General features: G+C 47.5%; 2 protein-coding genes across 5 annotated transcripts in view; both read right to left on the bottom strand.

The window, feature by feature from the left end:
- CORIN (corin, serine peptidase) overlaps positions 1 to 11,891 on the bottom strand; it is a 156,427-nt gene extending 144,536 nt beyond the window's left edge. The window contains exon 1 of the mRNA XM_086464230.1: positions 11,817 to 11,891. Coding sequence (XP_086320356.1) covers positions 11,817 to 11,891 — 75 coding nt within the window. The remainder of the gene's footprint in view (positions 1 to 11,816) is intronic.
- A 3,427-nt stretch (positions 11,892 to 15,318) lies between these two features.
- The window catches only part of NFXL1 (nuclear transcription factor, X-box binding like 1), a 47,871-nt gene continuing 44,047 nt past the window's right edge, over positions 15,319 to 19,142 (bottom strand). For all 4 annotated transcript variants that reach the window (XM_086464122.1, XM_086464120.1, XM_086464123.1 and 1 more), the window contains one exon: positions 15,319 to 18,564. In XM_086464122.1, coding sequence (XP_086320248.1) covers positions 18,391 to 18,564 — 174 coding nt within the window. In that variant the 3' untranslated portion in view covers positions 15,319 to 18,390. The remainder of the gene's footprint in view (positions 18,565 to 19,142) is intronic.

Genomic DNA, 19,142 nt, shown 5'->3' with positions numbered 1-19,142 from the left:
TGACATAATTAATTCAAAGTTCATTTTGATGTAGACCTCCTCTCCCATCCGTGAAATAAAATACTCTGATTTACCCCTATTTTAACTACTGAAATATAAGTACATTGAGTCATCATATCAATCTGAAATACACAGTATCCCAGTAAGGGAGATACCATAAAAAGCTGAGCATACCTTTCCAAACGAAATATTTGGTTGGTGCTAGACGCCATGTCCAGACACATTGTTCTGGCTGAAGCAGAAACCTGAAACACATTTAACCTTCCTGACTTACATTTTCACTTAAAGTAAGCAGAGTGTAACTGTGCCAGTGATGTTTTTTCTGTTTACAGAAAACACAATGTGTAAAGTAAGGCGATTTTTTGCCTTTCAGACTGCCCCAGAGACCCAATGGCCACTTCTTCCGTTCAGGTGACCTTTCAAGCTGTTACTAATCCAGTATGAGAGAGGCATCACAGAAGTCACCAATTCAGACTAAGGAATGTTGATGTGGTATTCTTTCCTTCATTTCTGTTGCACAAATTTGGGGTTCTTAACACCCAACAAATAATTACAGCAGTTTTGTGAGCCACTGAGACAACATTGGAACTGAGAAATCGTGGAGATAACACGTGAGAAGCTCAGAAGAGACAAGGTAACATTCAGGTATGTCTCACCCAGCTCTGTGACAACACATTTCTGATGCCGCTCCAGCTTCAGTTTGAGACAGCTGTAAGTGCGCTGAGACAAAATCCAAACACAACTATGGTGTTCCAGCTATCTGTGTGTTCAAGAGCCTGCACAGCATGCTGCCTGCCAAACTAGATGTCCTTTGGAGTACACCTACAGTGCTGTCCAAACAGCGTGACTGCAGACCCCTCAGACATAACCCACCCTCGCTTTGAACTTTCTAGCCAAGTATGACCAGCTATCAGAGCCACCAACACACTGGGTTCCAAATACGGTTTTTTCTGGATGACAGATGAATGGTGTGCTGCCAGTGGTGTTACCAGTGTCCAAGTTACTGTCTGACAGCATATGCTCAGCTGAAGAGAGCTAGCTCTGGGTGCAACATCTCTTTTGTAATTCATTCTTCCCTTTCTGAAGGCTTTGAGGGAGGTGGAAATAAGCTGGTCACTCAGACGTAAGCACTATGGTCAGGAGATCTGGAGCTCTGAGGAGTTTGTTGTCATTTCATCTAGTTCATTTGGGAAAGGCTCCTGTGTTTTATCTTGGCAATGTAGTGGATTATAAATGCACTTTGAAAAGCATCTATTTGATACTGAAATAAATCTAAATAAATAATGTAGTAATAGGTCTCCCTGAGAAGATTTGATTTAGAAATCAGAAAGTTATTCCCATACAAACTACTGACCTTGGTTCTCCATTACAGGTGATCTACGCTTAACATCTCATAGAAAGGGGCAGAAGTGGAAAAGAAAGGCTTTTCCTGGGTTCCCTGTATCTGGTGTGATACCAGTAACTGCCCTCCACCTCATTTAAAATGAGAATTAGATGCACCATTTAGCCCTCATATAGGGTCAGTACCGATCACTCCTCAAAATTTGAATTAGAAGAGAGGGAAAAAAAGAATATTTATCACTGCTAGAGAACAGTACCACCTCTTCAATAGCAATATGTTTGAATCTCTTCATTTTTCGAAAGAAGTGCTGCTGAATAATTATTCCACTTTGGCATAAATGTTAATTGTTTACATACTTATATATTTTACATATTTACAATTATCTATAATTTCACTGATGTAAACTTGCAACTACAACAGTGGATGCTTCCCATATTTACAATGGAACTTTGTTGAATTTTCAAGAACATTCAGATTAACAAATAGTACAGCTGATGACAAACTTACTGTGATTCTAAGCTCTCTCTTCTTTATTACTAACAGCTGGTGGTGAAGATGTGTGATGTTGCCATGCCTCATAAGCGTAGCAAGATTTAGTAAACATATGGAAGATATCAAAGATTTTTCAAAAACTGGTGTCTATGGCAGACATTTCTTTTAAGAACCAGACTATGGTCAGCATTATCTGATATTTCTCAATACCAGAACACGCACATCCATTCAGCCTACCTCAGCAGGCAGTGGGAAAGTGTTTTGGGGGAAATATCTTTAATTAATGCAGAATTTATGCTTGGGGGTTATTAGTTTTCTTTAAGTTTCTAGGGCTTGCCAAATTTACTCATGAAAGTTTCAGCAGTGCCATGCTGTTTTTCTGAATACACCCAGAGACCACCCTAATGCTTTCCTGACTACCAAGATGTTCGCTGCATTGAAGTTTGCTAAGTAAGTACAGCAACGATGGCAGATCTCTGGCTCTACATCGCTGAGAATCACAATTCAACAGGCAGGGGCATAACACAGGACTTACTTCAGGTTCTTGCTCTGCTGGGAATTCAATAAGCAGATACCTGCGCGAAAGTGATTAGCACCAGAAAGCAAAATTGGAAACCATAAAAGAAAAATCTTAGTGGCCTAATTTGTGACAATAAAGAGATTGTGAAAAAACATTTTGAGGGAGTGGAGGGATAAAGTTAGCTGAAAACCTCCTCTTAAAAGCAGCTTTCAAGCCTGGAAAACTAGAAGGGACTAGAAGAAACCCTGCCTGCCCTGCGGCTCCCATTCAGTGTATCAACCACCACCTCTGTAGAAATCCCAGCAGAAGCCCCATCCTGCCCAAGGCAACTACCTCGTACCTTTTTGTGATCCGTAGGCTCAGCCTTCTGAACTTGATCAGCACATCATATACGTGCCATGCGCATTGCTGATTATACAATTACTTTATCTACTTAAAATCAGAAGCTTTCAATTACGTGAATTGTGTGCTAAACTGTAATGCCAGATAAACAAGTGGCAGGAATCTTCTTAGAAGCATTTGTCTCCTTATGCTTCATGCATTTCTTATTCATTTTTCTCTAAAATGTAAGGATCATTCTTACCCTATAAGTGTCTGCCTAGAAGAAATTATAATTTTGGATTTGAATATGTAATGTTAACTTTACACTGCTGACTTTTTTCTGGATTGTGAATAAAAAGATACTAACCTTTGGACTAAGGATAAGAGCAGCAGCAATATTAATCAAAGGAAAGGACATTGTTTAGAGTCAAAGCAAAGCTTCTTCTGTTCAGCATAGCTGGACATATTTGTTCTCTTCCCAAAGATGAAGACGGGCTTACACAATGTCTCACACGTCGATAACCTATAAAATTTAGAGGTGACTCATTTTTCAATAGGGTACCACTTTTTTCAGAAACATGTAATCTTTGAACATTTTGCTTCAGTAGGAGAAAATAAAGAGAAGGATGTTTTTTGAAACTATCAGGACGTCTTGACAGAAATAGTTGAAGAGGTCACTGAAACATATTCATTATTGCTGAAGCTATGAAACAACGAGCTGATACAGAAAACTCAAGATTAAGAAGGTTAAGGTAGTTACATTGGTGTATGCATTTGACTATGACTTCGATATAGTATCACAGGCTTATGGATCACATGAGGATTTATAGCGTAAAAACTTCCATCTAAGTCACTGAAACAATAACAATCTGGTGAATTATTTTGTCAAAGAAGAAAAAGCCTACTGTATTCATAGCCAGGACTATTCAATTTAACTGTCATCCCTAGAATGGATGTTAGTTTTCCTCCTATTCACATTTGCTTTGGAAATCTCCAAGAGTCACATAATAATCCTATCTATGATGAGGAAAAAGCAAATGGAAACCACCTGGGTTCTCAGCCCTTCCAAACCGCTATCAACACTATTCCATCTATTCTGTTTTTATAGGGAAAAGAAGGATTGTTAGTAACTTCTAAATGCATTCAATCGTCATTTCAGACTTCCTTTCCATCCTTGCCTACATGCACTACAAATTATTTAAACTTACACCTTTAAAATGGCTGAGTACCTTTAAAATAACGAAGCTTAAGAAAGACATTTACTACTTAATTCTTTTGTTATGTGGTTGCTACAAATCAAATAGCAAGGGGCGGGGGGGGGGGTGCGCAAGGGGGGGGGGGGAAGATGGCTACTTACTCTGCAGTTCCTGATATTCTTTCAGATATATTATCCATTCCGACAAAAGTTGTACGTGCACAGAACTAGCATCTTTCAAACAATGAGCTGTCTCTCAGTAACGTCTGCCCCTCAACACTGTGTGATGCAAAAAATGCACAGGCTGTTAAGGCAAGGTGGGCTCAGCCGTCTGTGCTTCTTCCTGACATGCGAAAATGCAGGAGGTTGGGGAAAGACTGACAACGGTAGCATGTTCTGCTTCTATATTCTCCAGGTCCCACTGGTTCTGGGACAACTTTAACATGGGCAAAATAATCCACCCAGCAAAAAATTTGACATCAGAAGCAGAAGCAATGGAAGAAATCTCCATATGGCACCACTGGCTCATGGAAGTCCAGAGCAGACTTAACGGTGTATCATAGGTATATGCTGTAAATGCAGAGCCGCAGTCTGAGAGACCTGGGACAGAAAGCTCCTCAGTGCCACCAGTGGTTTTATTTCCAAGACAATGACCTGCCTGCTTTCTGAAATCAAATGAGATGAACAATGCAAGAAGCAGGTAAGTGATTTCTTACTGCCTCATTCAGAGGCAGCAAGGGAGGAAAATGAGTCTCTTTTCCTAGGAAATGCTTCCTGAGTCTGAGATGCTCTGAAGTAACTTTCAGTAATCTTGGAGGGACAGCATAGGCTATCTTGAAACTAGGAGCTCTCTGAGGTGATGAGTAATGGCAATTGCTCTGAGCAATTACTAGTACTGTTAAATCACTGCGAAGGTAAGTCTCTCTGATGTCAAACAGAGCAGACGTGGAAGATTCTAGCACATTAAGTCCCGTATATGGCAGAACTGAGTATTACAGTTCAAGGAAGAGAAGGAGGGAAAGACAGACTTTGACAACCACTGACCAGCTGGTCCCAAAGCACCAGCACCATCCACTGAGCATTGATCTTGAACTCCCTCTGAACTGCGACACATGAATTGGAACAGATGCAGCCTGATGCAGTCCCAAAGAAGGAAACTCCTGTCTACCTTCACTTCCTTTCCCCTAAGGGCTGGGTGAAGATCACATAAATGTTCGATATAGAAAATACTTCTTTGCAGGAAAAAGTGAGTCTTGGAATTCAGGAAGACCAGTAGCTTACAGGAGCACCTGCAATGATGCAACCTGACAGTCATCTTTCCCATGGGTTTACAGGAGCTGTCCCTCATGGATTATTCTATGAGAAAAAGTTTTTAAAACTGCCTCTGTTTCTATGTCCTCTCTGAAAAAAAGCGGTATGTGTTGATTTAGCATGTACACAAAGGCTGGGGTCCCACAGAATGCATACTCTTGTGGGAAACATGCTCTGCAACAAGGGGCAGGGATTGAATCATCAAAGCATAAATTTCACCATTCCAAAGCAGCTCTGGCAGTATCTGATTTTCAGCCTTTTTTCACTGTCTACAGGGCAACATGCTAAAAACTACCTTATGCTGGCAACAACACTAACAAAAATACGGAATTATAAACTTTGTGGCACCCAAAGAAGCAGATCCTGCCAGGGTTCCACTTTAATGACAGAGATGTGAAAAGGAACTGAAGGGTGGCTGGATTCATTTCACCCCTTCATGACTCAGGGATCGGGGAAGAGGGACAGGGAAGCCAGGCAAACACGGAGGTTAATGCTGCCACTTTGGTCCATTGTGAGCAAACATACTTTCACAAGCTGATGTTACAGTGAGTTGACCACCATTTCTAGATAATTCTGTCCCTGATTCTATGGAGATCTCTGCTGGCTGTAGGCTGCAGGCTGCTGGCAGTGGCGGGACTGCAGGGATGGCCTCCATAAGAAGAGCCCAGAGGCTGTCCCATGCTTGACACAGCCAGTTCCAGCTGGCTCCACACCACAGGATACAGCTGAGCCCATCAGCCAAGCTGGTGGTGCCTCTGCAAAAACGTATTTAAGAAAGGGCAAAGAACCACATGGCCAAAGAAGTGGGAAAAGAGTGACAAACAGCAGTGCAAAAACCAAGATCAGAGGAGAAGCAGGTGCTCCGTGGCAGAGTAGATATTCCCAAAAGGACTGCAGCCCATGGAGGATCCACACCAGAGCAGAGGAAGAGGGAGGAGCAGCAGAGAACCACACTCCTCCCCAACGCTGCTCAGTGCCTCACTGAAGGGACTGAGTGCCACCTGCGGCACTAACAAGGGGGGAGGAGTCTGGAGTGAAGCTGAGCCTGGGAATGGGGGGAGAGAGGTGCTTTCTCCAAGTGTTTTAATGCTTCCTTTGTTTTTGTTTTACTGAATCAGTAATTAAATATTTGTATGAATCAGTAATAAAATAAGTTCCTGTTTGCCCACAACAGCAAGTGGTAAGCGATCTCCCAGCCTTTATCTTGACCCACGAGCCTTCTCACTCTCATTCTTCCTATTTTCTCCTCATCCCACAGGACGGAGTGAGGTGAGCGAGTGGCTATGAGGGTGCTTGGTTGCAAGCCGAGGCCACCCACTGCCGCACCTGGCGCAGGCCATGCTCCAGTGGGTGCCGAGGGCCAGGAACTGCAACATGGGTGCACCACAAGGAGAAGGCACAGCAGCAATTAGACAATGCTTCCTGGTATCTGTTGGCGGCTTTAACCTCCCGATATTCAGATTTTGCAGGTAAAACCACCAGAAGTAACATCACAAGCATAAATAAATAATTTCAAGCACTGCTTTAAATTATAGTGGCTTGAAACCGCAGCTGAGGAGAACCTATCCCTTCAGGGGAGCAGCTGTCTGCACAGGATGAAATCTAGTTCAGTCTTCAGAGGTAGCAAGATTCTCATCTCTTTTTGAAATGGCAAGCTCTTGCTTGATTGTTGTCTCATTATTATTTCTACATTTAGGATGTTAAACCATTATTCCTGTTTCTTTCATGTGCGCTGATTAGAAAGGCAAGTCAAAATTAAAAACACTACTTGGAAGGGAACTGTCTGTTCCACAGCAGAACAGCAGAAATGGACGGTGCCTCCGTCTGACGGTTAAACGAACAGACAAGAATTCACCGTCGGGGTGTCACGGCGCACATCTGTCTAGGTCCCGGGGGGCAGCTCCCCACGCCGCGCAGTGCCGAGGCGGCGCGGGCGAGACCCTCGCCCGAGGGGAGCCGTTGAGCGCGGGGGGAGCCGTCGGCCTGAGGGGAGCCGTCGAGCGCGAGGGGAGCGGTCAGCGCCAGGGCCAGCGCGGCCCCGAGAGCCACTGGGCCCCGGCGCTAGGACCTGCCAGAGGGGCTGCCCGGCTGCTCTATTTTTACGACGGTATTTTTTGTATTCAGACTTTCCACCGCAGGCGGCCCCGGTCAGGGCATCCGCTCTGCCGGGGGAATCTGACAGGTCGGCCCAGCAGGTTATTTATAGAGGGGCGGGGGACAGAGGGAAGGGATGCGATCGGCATCGTATTCTTCTGTCCCGGGCCTGCGGACTGGGAGAGGCACCCACGACCGAGCCCCCCCCTCCCCGTCCCTCAGCACGGACGGGCAAGCGGCGGCGGCGGGGAGACCTCAAGGGCCGCGGCAGGCCGCACAGCCCGGCTTGACCCGCGCTTGCCAGCCCGCCCCGCGCCTCTGCCCGCCGCGCCGCCCCTCAGGGCCTGGGAAGAGGGTGCAGTCCGGGCCGGCCGGGGGACACAGAGGCTGCGACGTAAGCCAAGGAGGCAAGCCACCTAGGCTAGGCCCAGGCGCTCTTCCTTCCCTCTTTTTCCCCCATTTTTCCTCACGCAGCCTCTCGGGAAGTGAGGACCCACCTCACATACATATTAACTCCCCCAGTTACAGCTCCCAGCAAGTGAAGGGGGACTTTTATGCTATGGCACCCAGACTGAGTCTCAAGACAGTTCCAGATGAAATTGCACACCCCCACACGACAAAAATTGACTGTGGAGGGTCACTAGAATTAAAAATGCAGTGGCAATGAGGGTAGTCAAGCTGGAGCCCGTCTGGCCACTGTCTTCAGAGATTGTTCTGCATGTGAAGACCTTTTCAAGGAGGATTTAAGCTTTCCTTTTCCTGCTGTGGCAATCTGTCTCTTCACAAGCAGATACCAGCCACCCTTCTCCCTTGGCGCTGGAGAATTGTACTTACCCAGCCTGCCATTTATGAGGTCTGTTTCTTCTTGGTAGGGAAAGAAGCTGGGATGGTAGAAACATCAGTATTTCAAACTGTAATCAGACTACCTCCCTCAAGCCCTGCTGCTTAGCTGTTTCGTCCTGAAGACACTGAAAAATCAGGAGGTGCCTGGCTGCTACATTCGGACAGGCCTAGGCTGCATGCGCAAACCTAGAACTGCCCCACGGCGAGTGGCCTGACACCTGCCCCTGCCAAACCCAGGCTGGCAATCAGAGACAAGACATTCATCCGGCCTTGTGAGCGCTTGCCAAGGACACCCGACACACTGACAGGATTCGACTCTTCCCACACAATGTAGCAGTAGCCGCCATCTTTTAAAACCTGACCGCACCAGGAGACAGTGCCGCTGTGTGTAACTGCCTCACAGTGTGTGCTGTTCAGCCTGAAAGCAGATGACCTGGTATCCACGGCCTCTGGGTCCAGGCGGGTCAAAGCCACAGCTCCCGTCTCTTAGGGAAGCGCCTGCAGTGCTCCTGTGCTGCCTGCTGCACTGGGATGGCCTGAATCTGCTGGGCCTCAGCGCGGCAAAGGCTCACCAAACAGTCACTTGGCCACACCGATGGCAGCACCATCTTCCCGCTTGCATGCAAAGGGCTTGTTTAGAGTTCAGCATATGTTGGTTAGAGCAGTTGAGTAGTGGCAAGAGCAGGAGCCGCTGTGTTTCTTCACCGGGTTTAAACATCCCAACATTCCCTGGCCTGTTCCACCTTCTCTTGGAAGGACCGTTCCCCTTCTGGTCAATGAGACTTCTGTCCAGGTGCTTATCCACCCCAGCCTCTGCACGCACTCCTCACTGGGCCATGCAAGCAATGGCAGGAAATTATGTGTCTGGCAAGACACGGACAGAGTAGAATGGCAGGACAGTAGTGTTCCTCGAGGGAGCAAGTGCTAAGGCTTAAACGTGTATATCAGCTTAGCAAAAAAAAAGAAAAAAAGAAAAAAAAAAAAGAAAAAAAACGAAGCAGCTCCAACACTCAAGCAAGCCTGCATTTTTAAGTAATTACTGGCACTGTGACTAGTCCTGGCTTTCACTTCCATCTTCAGACATCATCTAGTCCATAATTAACAGCTAAACAATAATACAGATATATTAAATTGCCCTGTGTGCATTGCATATTTTACAGAGCACCTCCAACCCTGGCACATTTCGAACCATCTTATACTTTTAATTTCATGGCACACTCACGTTATCTACCACAGGCACACCGTCAAGTGCCAGCAAAGGCTTCTGGAGAGGAAGCAAATGCTTTCTTCAGTGTTTTACAGTCCCAGCTCCAAAAGACTGAGCAAAACCAATATTTTGTCTTGGTGGTCCCATCAGATATTAATGGAGCACAAGCAGATCCCGCTAACCTGGGCAAGCAAGCTGTGCTGCCTGGCTCACCGCCCCGAGAGCCTGCTCAGGAAAATGAGGCCTGGTGGCTTCCTCAAACTCACATGCTGCGCCACGGCTGTGTGCGATATGAGGCTGAAGGGCCCATGGGCAGGAAAACCCGCTGCCCCGTAGCTCACTGATGGAGGAGGGAAAACGTCACAACCATGTCCTCTCTATGGGACGTTTGGACATTGCTCGGGGTTCCCCTGCCTGCGGAGGAGCCCCCAGCTTCCTACAGAGACACTCAGGTGTCACCAGCTTCTACAGAGACACATAAGCAGAGTGGTTCTGCAATTCCTGGTGTCAGTCCTTTGTAGCCGATTGGATTACCGCAGAGATGCACTAGTTCAGCACTGTCTGTGTCACAGCACCTGAGAAGCTTGTAACAGACCTGTCCAACTAAGGCATCCGTCACAAAAACAAAACTAAAGAATTACAGTTTCGTCCTCCTGATGGGTCCATCTTTTAGGAACACAGGAAGGGTGTAAGTGGCCATATGGAAAAATCCATTCTCATAGTTTTACTGCTGAAAGCTAAACCTTCCCAGGAGACCCCGTGAATGCATTAAAAGCTCTAGATATTTGATTTCACTTAAGAGTTTCACCATCTCAGCCAGACTGCTAACAATTTAAAATAAAGGTCAATTAATTAATCGTCTGCCATGGGATGCGTCCAAGGATTCCGCATTTTAAATCAAGCGGAGCAGCGACACTACTGGAGTACCCTGCCGTGTTTGCACCTTGTCAAGCCCGCTGCTGGGCCACTTCGGTCTCGTACGCACCGGTGCGACGGCAGCTCCGCCGCCCTCGCCCCAAGCGCTACAGCACCCAGCTCGGCACCCCTGCGCGCCGCACCGCCGGTCCGCCCGCGGGCGGAGGGGAGTGGGGCCGGCCCTGCCGGCGAGCGCTCCGGCGCTCTCGCCGCTAGGCTCCGCACCGGCACCGACGCCGCCGCAGGGAGCGCAGCCTCCCGGGCTGCCCCCCGGTCCCGCTGTTCACCTGCGACCCCGCCCTGCCTTCCCCCTGACAGCGCCACCCGCACCGGGGTCACCGGGGCGACACTTCTCCCCGGCTCGGGGCGGGAAGGGCAGCCTAGGGGGGCTGACCCCGCAGGTTCGCAGTACCGCGCCAGCCGCCCCGCACAAGCCCCCCGCCCCGTGCAGCTCTGCCGTAAGGGCAGGCAGAGCATGTCCCTCCACCCCCTCATCCCTCCTCGCAGGGGGCGTCCTGGCAGGCTGGGAACACCCGCGCTACCCCCTTCGGACACCTGCGGACATCCAGGTACGCCGTTTCCCCCCTGCAAGGACTGACTGCCCCCCTCTGTGACCCTCCACGGGACGACCACCTGCCGTAGGTGCTGGCGGCCAGCGGCACCTTCCCGCCGGACGGCCGGGGGAAGAGAAGGGGGAAGGAGTCCCTCCACCTGGCCCCAGGGTGCATCCGAAGCCAGGGTGAAGCGCCAGCCCTTCCTGCGGCCGGGGGCAGCTGCCGAGCCGGGGACGAGGTGACGGTGCATCGGCTCCCCGGGAGTCCGGCCGCCGGTGGAGCTGCCCCGCCGTCCTGCCGGAGGTCAAGCCCAAATTTTGCTCTTGCAAATCCTGGCCGGACCTGTTGCCGTCAGGCTGGGCGCAACTCCTCCCCGCTCCTTCCAGCGCCAGAGCAACGAAGAGGCACACCAGCCCCGTCGGTCTTCCCTGTTGACTTTGTGAGAGGACTGCGGAGGGGGCGCCGCTAAGCTCTCGGTGAAACGCCACTACCGACCGGTTGCTAGCTGCGACTCACCGACACCCTGCGCCTCCGGCCTCAGCCGTCCCCGGCGCTTCTCCCGCACGGCCGCGCAAATTTCGACAGGGGAGCGCTCAGGACGGCCCGACCGCGGCAGGCTGGGGGCGGGCGGTCACTTGCCCCCGGCCGCCCCTCCCGGGGACACGGCACTGTCCCTGCCTGCGAGCCACAGGTCCGCTCTAGCTACGGCAGATCGCGGGGCTGGGAGCGAGGCTCGCCCCTTCTCCGCTTGCCCGAGCAACCTGCCGCTCGCCCCCGCGGCGGCAACGCAGGCTGTGCGCAGCGCACAAGTGTCCCCGCCGGACCGCCCGCCGCGCTCCCCTTCTCCCGTCCGCCGCCCCCGGCACCCAGCAGCGGCTGGGAGTGACCCCCTGAGCACGCTACCCCACGTCCGCACCCCGGGGGTCGCCGAGCGGCGGAGCCAGCAGCTCTCGCAAACCCCCAGCCCCGTGACCCCCAGGCGGTCCCACGCGCGAGGGGGAGCGCCCTGGGGCTCGCCTTACCCGGTCGGCGGAAAGGACCTGCCGGTATCGCTCCTCCTCGGCAGGCAGGGCAGGGAACGGTTGCATGGAGTACATGCTCCGGCTGCTGCTGAACCACTTCGCTTTGGCCGCAGCCCCCCACACCCTTCTCTACCTCGGTCTCTGACGAGCCGCGACCGCCCGCCTCCCGCACACACACTTGCGGGGCGGGGGGGCTCCGCATTTTGTCTGCTCGGCAGACTCCCCCTCCCCCCTCCTCTACCCAATAATAATAAACCTCCGCGAGAAAAAGCCGCCACATCCCCACCCCTTTTGCACACCAGGCTCTACCCCTCGAGGACCAGCTGAGAGACAGCCCACTTGCTCACTTCGCCCTAAAGCCGTCCCCGAGGGAGGGCGGACGAGGTGGGTACAGCCTTTGCCCTCCTCCCCCCCGATAAAGGACGTCTCGTCACACCGCGAAGGGCTTCAGGTGCCAAGATGAGCCTGAGCCGGGGACGATGCGCGGCGCGGAAACCCGCGGAGCCCGCCCGCCGCACCCCTCGCCTTAGCTCGCCGGGGCTCTGCCGCGGGCCGGGTGTCCCCGCCGCGCCCCGGGCCGCCCGGGTGCGCATTTGCGGCTGGAGCGCTCCGAAGCCGCTCCGGCGACCCCGGCCCGCCCAGTCGGAGCGCGGAGTTCTGAGCGGGGATAGCGGCCCCGGGCCTGGCTCCCCGGTCCATCTATCCCAGTTCGCGGGAGCAGGAGGACCCGCCTGCCTTCTGGCTGCTCTTTATTTTACGTTACGGTCATGAAAAGGCCTTCGTTTCACCCCAGGGATAGGAAGTTTCTGGCCTACGGGGACTGCAGCGCTTTCCCCGTAGCACAGTGCCTTGCCTTTCCCCAAGCGATCCTCCTTGTCTCCACACAGAAGGGCTGAAAGCGGCGCCGGGCGCTGCAGCCGGCACAGCAGGAGCGGAGGGGAAGGGTCTCCGGCGGGAAGAAGCTCTCCCGCAGCCGGCGACAGGTTTCTCCAGCTCCGTCCCCGCTGTGAGGCTCCGCTTCCAGCCCCTCCGGGGGCCACGCAAGCCTGTCGTGCCACATCCCTCCCGGGCAAGGAAGCGCAGCGCCGGCCGGGGCCGCTGCACCTGTCCCCGGGCCGACCCCGGCCGCGACCGACCCCAGCCACCCCAGCCCAGGAGAGCTGGAGGGGTGCGGTGTTTGCTGCAAAGCTCTGAGACTCAGAAAAGTGCCGCCTGAAGCCGCAAATGACAGAGCAAATACCCCACCCCCATGAGACATCGACTTTTTAGACTTGCATTTTGATGCCTTTGTCCCCCCTTCCCTGCAGCTGCATCCAAAGACGTCAAGCCTGGCTGAAGCCCGGGTCCATGGCCATCATGGAGCTCGCAAGCGCTATCCAAGAACGCAAAGCCAACAGGGCAAAAAGCAGGGGGTTGAGAGGCAGAAGCGGGTGCTACCAGCACAGCAGCAGCTCATGACCCTTCCAGGAGCCACGGAGCTGTCACTGCCATTCATAAAACAGAAAGGCTTCCCCGTTTCACTGTGCGTGTTTTGGTGCTTCTGAAAGGCTGTTATTCAGAATGTGAGTCAGAAAACACCCAAAAAACATGAACGATGACCTCAACACGAATACAGCTTCTATCCCTGATCACCACCGATACCCGTCATCGACAGACATAGAGAAACAAACCCAATGGGAAGACTTCTTCCTGGCTTTTTTCCCCAGCTTCTTTTCCAGCTATTTCCATACCTCGGATCCATGCCCTGCCACTTTCTATTTGTGTGCAAACTTTATGGGACAGAGCCTGGGCACTCTGTGCCTCTGGAGTGCCCTTGTACACAGGAAACCCCTGCTCATGGTAATTCAGTCCTGCATTTTTTTACCCAATCAAGCAAAGTCCCCTCTGGAGGAAAGCAGTGGTTTTGGTTTTATAACAACTGACCAAACAACATGAAAAGCACAGAAAGAGACAGAAGCAAGAGCATTTATGCAAAAGCTTCTAATTACGTAATGTAAAACAACAAATATTTCATGCTGTAATGTTGATAAAAAGAGGAATCAAACCATAATTCATTACTTATTACAGTATTTTACAGATATTAGTTGTCCCTGTCAAAAATTACAATAGGAACAACTGAAACCTAAGAGGTGCAGTACATGGCTCAGCCTGAAAAGCCAGCTTGGCCTTGGATGGAGGAGGTCTCCTCTTCAGCAGCAGAGCTGTGAATTCCAAACCAATCCTGACTCCTTATCTCATACTAATTTCCTCAAGCAGGAGAGTCATTTGAATTGCAGTTTCACACCTACAAGATTCAGCCACCATGCACACCGCACAGAGAAAGCCTAAGCCGAGTTCTGGTTTTGCTGGCAATTTTATGGAAATCACTGCATGAGAAACAATCATTTAGATTAAGAACTTGGTTGAATTAAGCCAGAGTTCTCTCAGAGTACAACTTAGTTCCTTAGACAGCTCCCACTAGTCTACCTTATGACTGACTTTGATACATCACAGAGCTTATATTGATACACTATCCATACCATACACTTGTTTTCTGGTAGCTTGGCACAGAAACACTTTAATGCAGAGTCCAAGTACTTCGTTAGCATGTAACCATTACTGGAAAGAAGCAAGCATGTCTCATTATCGTGTAACTAATTTGATTTCATTTGATTTTTCTCTAATTTTTACCTTGCATTTCCCTTCCTAGTAAATGCAGACCGCTACAGTAACTTCATTTTATAATTCTTTAGAGCAATTGACTGATTTAATTGAATGATAAGGGCAGACACGAATAGAAATTTACATTCATAAAGCAAGGAAAGGGAACAACTTAAATGCCCATAGATAACAACTGACAATGGGATGAAATCAAAGCCAAAGAGGGATATCTGAAGTAAATGAAACTGAGGTCAAGGTCACCCACAGACTGTCCCCACAAGAATACTCACCCTAAGGAATGCACTGGAGAGCAGCTACCATACACATCAACCTTCCGCTGCCTGGCACAGGAACGTCCTTCAGACTCAGCAGCTCTGTGCTCTGACCCCACACCAGAACAGCTGGCATAAAGCAGCTACGCTTTGGAGTCAGAACTACTGAGATTATAAACTCAGAGTTCAGTGCTTTAAAGCTGCAGTCAGGTATAGAAGCTTTTATGAACAAATTTTGGTGCTATCCGCATAGTAATATTTCCTTCTCTCATAGTTAAGGTCAGGACAAATGTCTAATAAATCAGCTATATTTCCCTGTAAGAGGCTAAAAAAAAATCATCTACATCCATGCCCGTTTGTTTCATCTTAATCTACTTCCCCGACCCATTCTCACAACTCCGTCAGAGCAGTAACATGAAGGAACATGATTGCTTAATTCCAGCATTAATCTGAGCAGTGAGAGCCATCGCTGCCAGAGAAGGGAACAAAAAGCATGCCTGAAACTTCCCCTGCAGTTATGGCGGTTGTCACAACCCTGCAGAAGCTGCTGCTTTACTACACTAGTCCTTGAGAACAAATAATTTTTCAAGTTGTTTTTGATGCTTTTATTGTCTGACTTGTTTTTTTACATTAAATTAATACACACAACAGCTTTGTAATTGTTACAGGGAACAAACTTGTCTGAGGAGTTTCCAATCCAAAATGTGTCGCCAACTTGTGAGAGCCTTGGTTCAGTGCAAAGATGACTGCTCTCCAGAATGCACTCAGAGTCAGGAAAAGCCCCCCTCATTTTTTTTTTGTTTTACACATAGCTAAATAGTCTGCGTGCTAAGTATCCTCCTCATCAGGCTTCTCTCTCTAATTTCCCCCCAACAGCATGTATATATTATATCATTTGTTTTAGTGTATACTCACCAAGATGCATTTTTTTGGTAAACTATTAACATTCAAAATACTTGCTCATTACAGCACGTTACATTTGAATTGTTAACCCCTCCTACCTTCAGTTCAGTATTTGCTCTCTAGAATTACCATCTGCCATTTATACCAAAAAACAGGTGATTTTTTTCTGTACCTTTTACTTCAAAGGTTGTCATGCTTGCAACACACAGCTCCAACCAAAAAAAGGCAAAAAATTAACTGTAAAAATAATTTTAAAAACCAAATAGAACCAGTGATTTTTTTCAACTGCAGATTGCTTGAACCCCCACACTTTTTCATGCCAAGAAACAAGTATCTGGTTCTGCAGGCAGACCAACAGAGTGCAAATGACTCAGATGGTTACAGATATACAGAACTATTTTGAATAAAATTTCAAAAATAGGTATGTCTCGCATATGTGAGGTTCAGGAGTGATACAAATCCTTAAGAAAGCGCACACACCTCCTCGTACACACATTTGTATGAATGGAACGAATTTTAAAGATCAGTGTGCTTTCTTATTATAATAGAGATGATCAATAAGAAGCAAATCTTTTCCTCTCCATTATTTCACTCAAATACTGAAAAACATGTAGAAAAGTACACTAAGAACTACATCAAATATGTAACTCGAGTACAGTCCCTTGTTATGGCCCTGTAGAGAGATTCCTCCTTTTTTGCTGTAGAGGCAAGGAGAAACTTTACATTGTACTCATTTTATAGAAAAAGCTATCAGCAAATAGAAAAAAGAGTTATGGTCATGTAAGATAAAAGCTGTTTCCACAATGGTCTCGTTCATGTTGATCTGCGTATTTCAGCTACAAAGGGATCTTTCTGTGGTTGTGGAAAATACATCATGTTTTACTTCAGCTGAACAAAAAATCTCTCCTCTTTTTCTCTCAGTGACAGGACAGTTACCGGCATAACCAGTCACATAACACAGCATCACCTCACTTGGTTAAAGGAGCAACACTTACATATGGAATTATCTTCCAGGCATTAATATTACAGAAAAGAGTTAAAGTAACAATATGGAAAACAGTTTATTCCTTATACTACAAAACCAGAGAATTCAACAGAGATGCAACTATGATTGCCTAGTAATTTCAATTAATCTACAGCTTTACGTACTAATGGCCTGACACATCATGATAGAAGCAGTACGCATTTCTAAAAATCAATTTTAAAAACCCCATAAAATACTACCAAACAGCATCAATCCATGCTAAGTATTGCCAAGTTCTCCTTACCTCTCTTCTCTTTCACCAAACTTAGGTGAGAAATTGAAAAGAAAGTGATTTTCTCTGTATTTTGCCAGTCTACACAATCCAAAAGCTACTGCCTTTTGCAGATTTTCTATTTTTTCTGCTGCTGAACCATAATAACAACTCAAATTAACACTGGGTCCCTATACAAGTGGGCCAAAATCAACCAAAAGAGCTTTCAAACAAACTGCAATCTTCTCTCCTAATTCACACAAATGGTCCCACTGCTTTTGCAGGATTTGTGATGAAATTATATGCCTGAATTACACAGGCAACCTAACGTCCTTTGGCTTTGCACCTCATCTTTCACATCATCTTGTAAGCATTTGTCAGTTACCCACAATGCTCAAGGATCAGCATAAAGTTTATAGCACAGGTTTAAAAGTTCAGTTTTCTGATTTCCCCCGCCCCTGAACTTAACTTGCAGTCCCTCAGCTGAGACACTGCAGCTTCTCTAACAATCCTGAAGCTGTGTAAACTTTTCAGCTCTACCGACCAACACTGATATCCCAAAAGCAAGGTATTCGGAGAGAAAATGCTTGAACGTTTAAAAGATTAGCTGGCTAGTTTATAGGTGATCAGTGAGCACCACCCAGACAGCTTCAGAACGACACACCATTGCATTGTTCTGCTGTTACGTCTGTGCACACCCATGCAGATATTCAAACATTTACCTACACAATTAGTCAAGCAATGCTCTAAGTTGGATTTCAAACCTCTTTTCTGCTGTGGGCGATGGGGGCAGTGATGAGAACAGATCCCTTTACCCTGAAGCTATTTCACATCCATGTTCAGCCCATGCATCTGTCCCCTAAATGAAGTTTTCAGTTGGTTCGATTTTGAGGAAACAAGGAGCAGGGAAGAACCAAAGAATAAACCCCACCATTTATAACGGGGCCCCTTTTATTGTTTGTGATACAGTTGACTTGAAAGGCAGTTCCTTTCACTGAACAAAGTTCCAACATGAGGCCCCAGAATATTAAAGCCCAAGTGATCTGAAGTTCCCCATTAGTTGTTATAATTAAAACTGACGTGAGGCACAGAAATTATCGTGTGACACAACATAAAGACTAGCGTAAGAATACTAATCTTCAATAACCCACTAAACTGATTTTACAGGAAACAAATATTCAATAAAGCACTTTATGCTAATCTATTTTTAATACTATGAAATGGAGGCAAGGAAAAGAAACACAATATATTAATAGAAGAGATGTTAACGGATCTCAGTCAGACAAATTACATTAGCACTTCCGTGTAGACTAAGATCTACTGTTACTTTCAGGGTCTGAACTCAGTTTTGTGCTGTGTGTGCAGTAACACAACAGGTGACTTTTCTTCCCTCCTCCGCACTTTTCTTGGCAAACAGTATACGTACATAATCTACAAATATTACCTTCTGTTACACACAGACTAACACTCTAGGAATAAAAGCTACCTAAAGCCCGACTGAGGTATATTAAATATTGGGTTGTTTCAGTCATTGTACACCATGAGCCATGCAACCAACACAACAGCAACTCCCACCACTGGCAGCATAATGAGGTTCTTGTATTTTTGCCATGATGATTGTTCAACTTCTACTTCATCCTTTCTTCTCTTATTCTTCCTTCGCCCCTTTAACCTGTTTTCAAAAGCTTCCAGTTCAGCCTAGATGAAGAAAACCAGAGCAGTTGACATTTGTGTCAGAATTAAAAAAAAAAGGAAATGTTCAAATCTTAAATAGCATTCCCCAAAACCATTTTATAAAAATAAATGGCAGCCAATGAGAGTTATACACCTCTTACAGATGGAATGGTAGCACTATATCCCATGGTTACAAAGCACTTCACTTCCAAGTATTAAATCATTGCTTAGTTTCCTATATAAAACATCACCAAAAATGCAACCAACTGAAGTTTTACATTAGATTTTTAACTCAGGCTGAATACATTAAGGCAAAATGAGATTGCTATTTCCATGAAATATGTTAAAAATACATTCCTTTTTCCTATTAAAGAAAAGCACTTATATATGTTATTGTAATAGCTTAAATCTTATAAAAGCATAGGCTGAAATCTTCAAAGACCTCCATCCCCTAATAAGGATGTACCCTCTCCCAAAAATAAATTAATAAAAATATAAATAAACAAAAATCTATCATTTTTTCCCCAATTCTTTTTATTTTGCATGCTCAGCTAAATTTTAGGTTGCTCAGCTATAATCTTAGACATGCACAAAAGGATTCC

This window comes from Leptosomus discolor, chromosome 4, assembly GCF_034619465.1.
Source record: "Leptosomus discolor isolate bLepDis1 chromosome 4, bLepDis1.hap2, whole genome shotgun sequence".
NCBI classification, from domain to species: domain Eukaryota; kingdom Metazoa; phylum Chordata; class Aves; order Leptosomiformes; family Leptosomidae; genus Leptosomus; species Leptosomus discolor.
The sequence above is the reverse complement of the archived record's forward strand: the minus strand, read 5'-3'. Positions and strand labels throughout refer to the sequence as shown.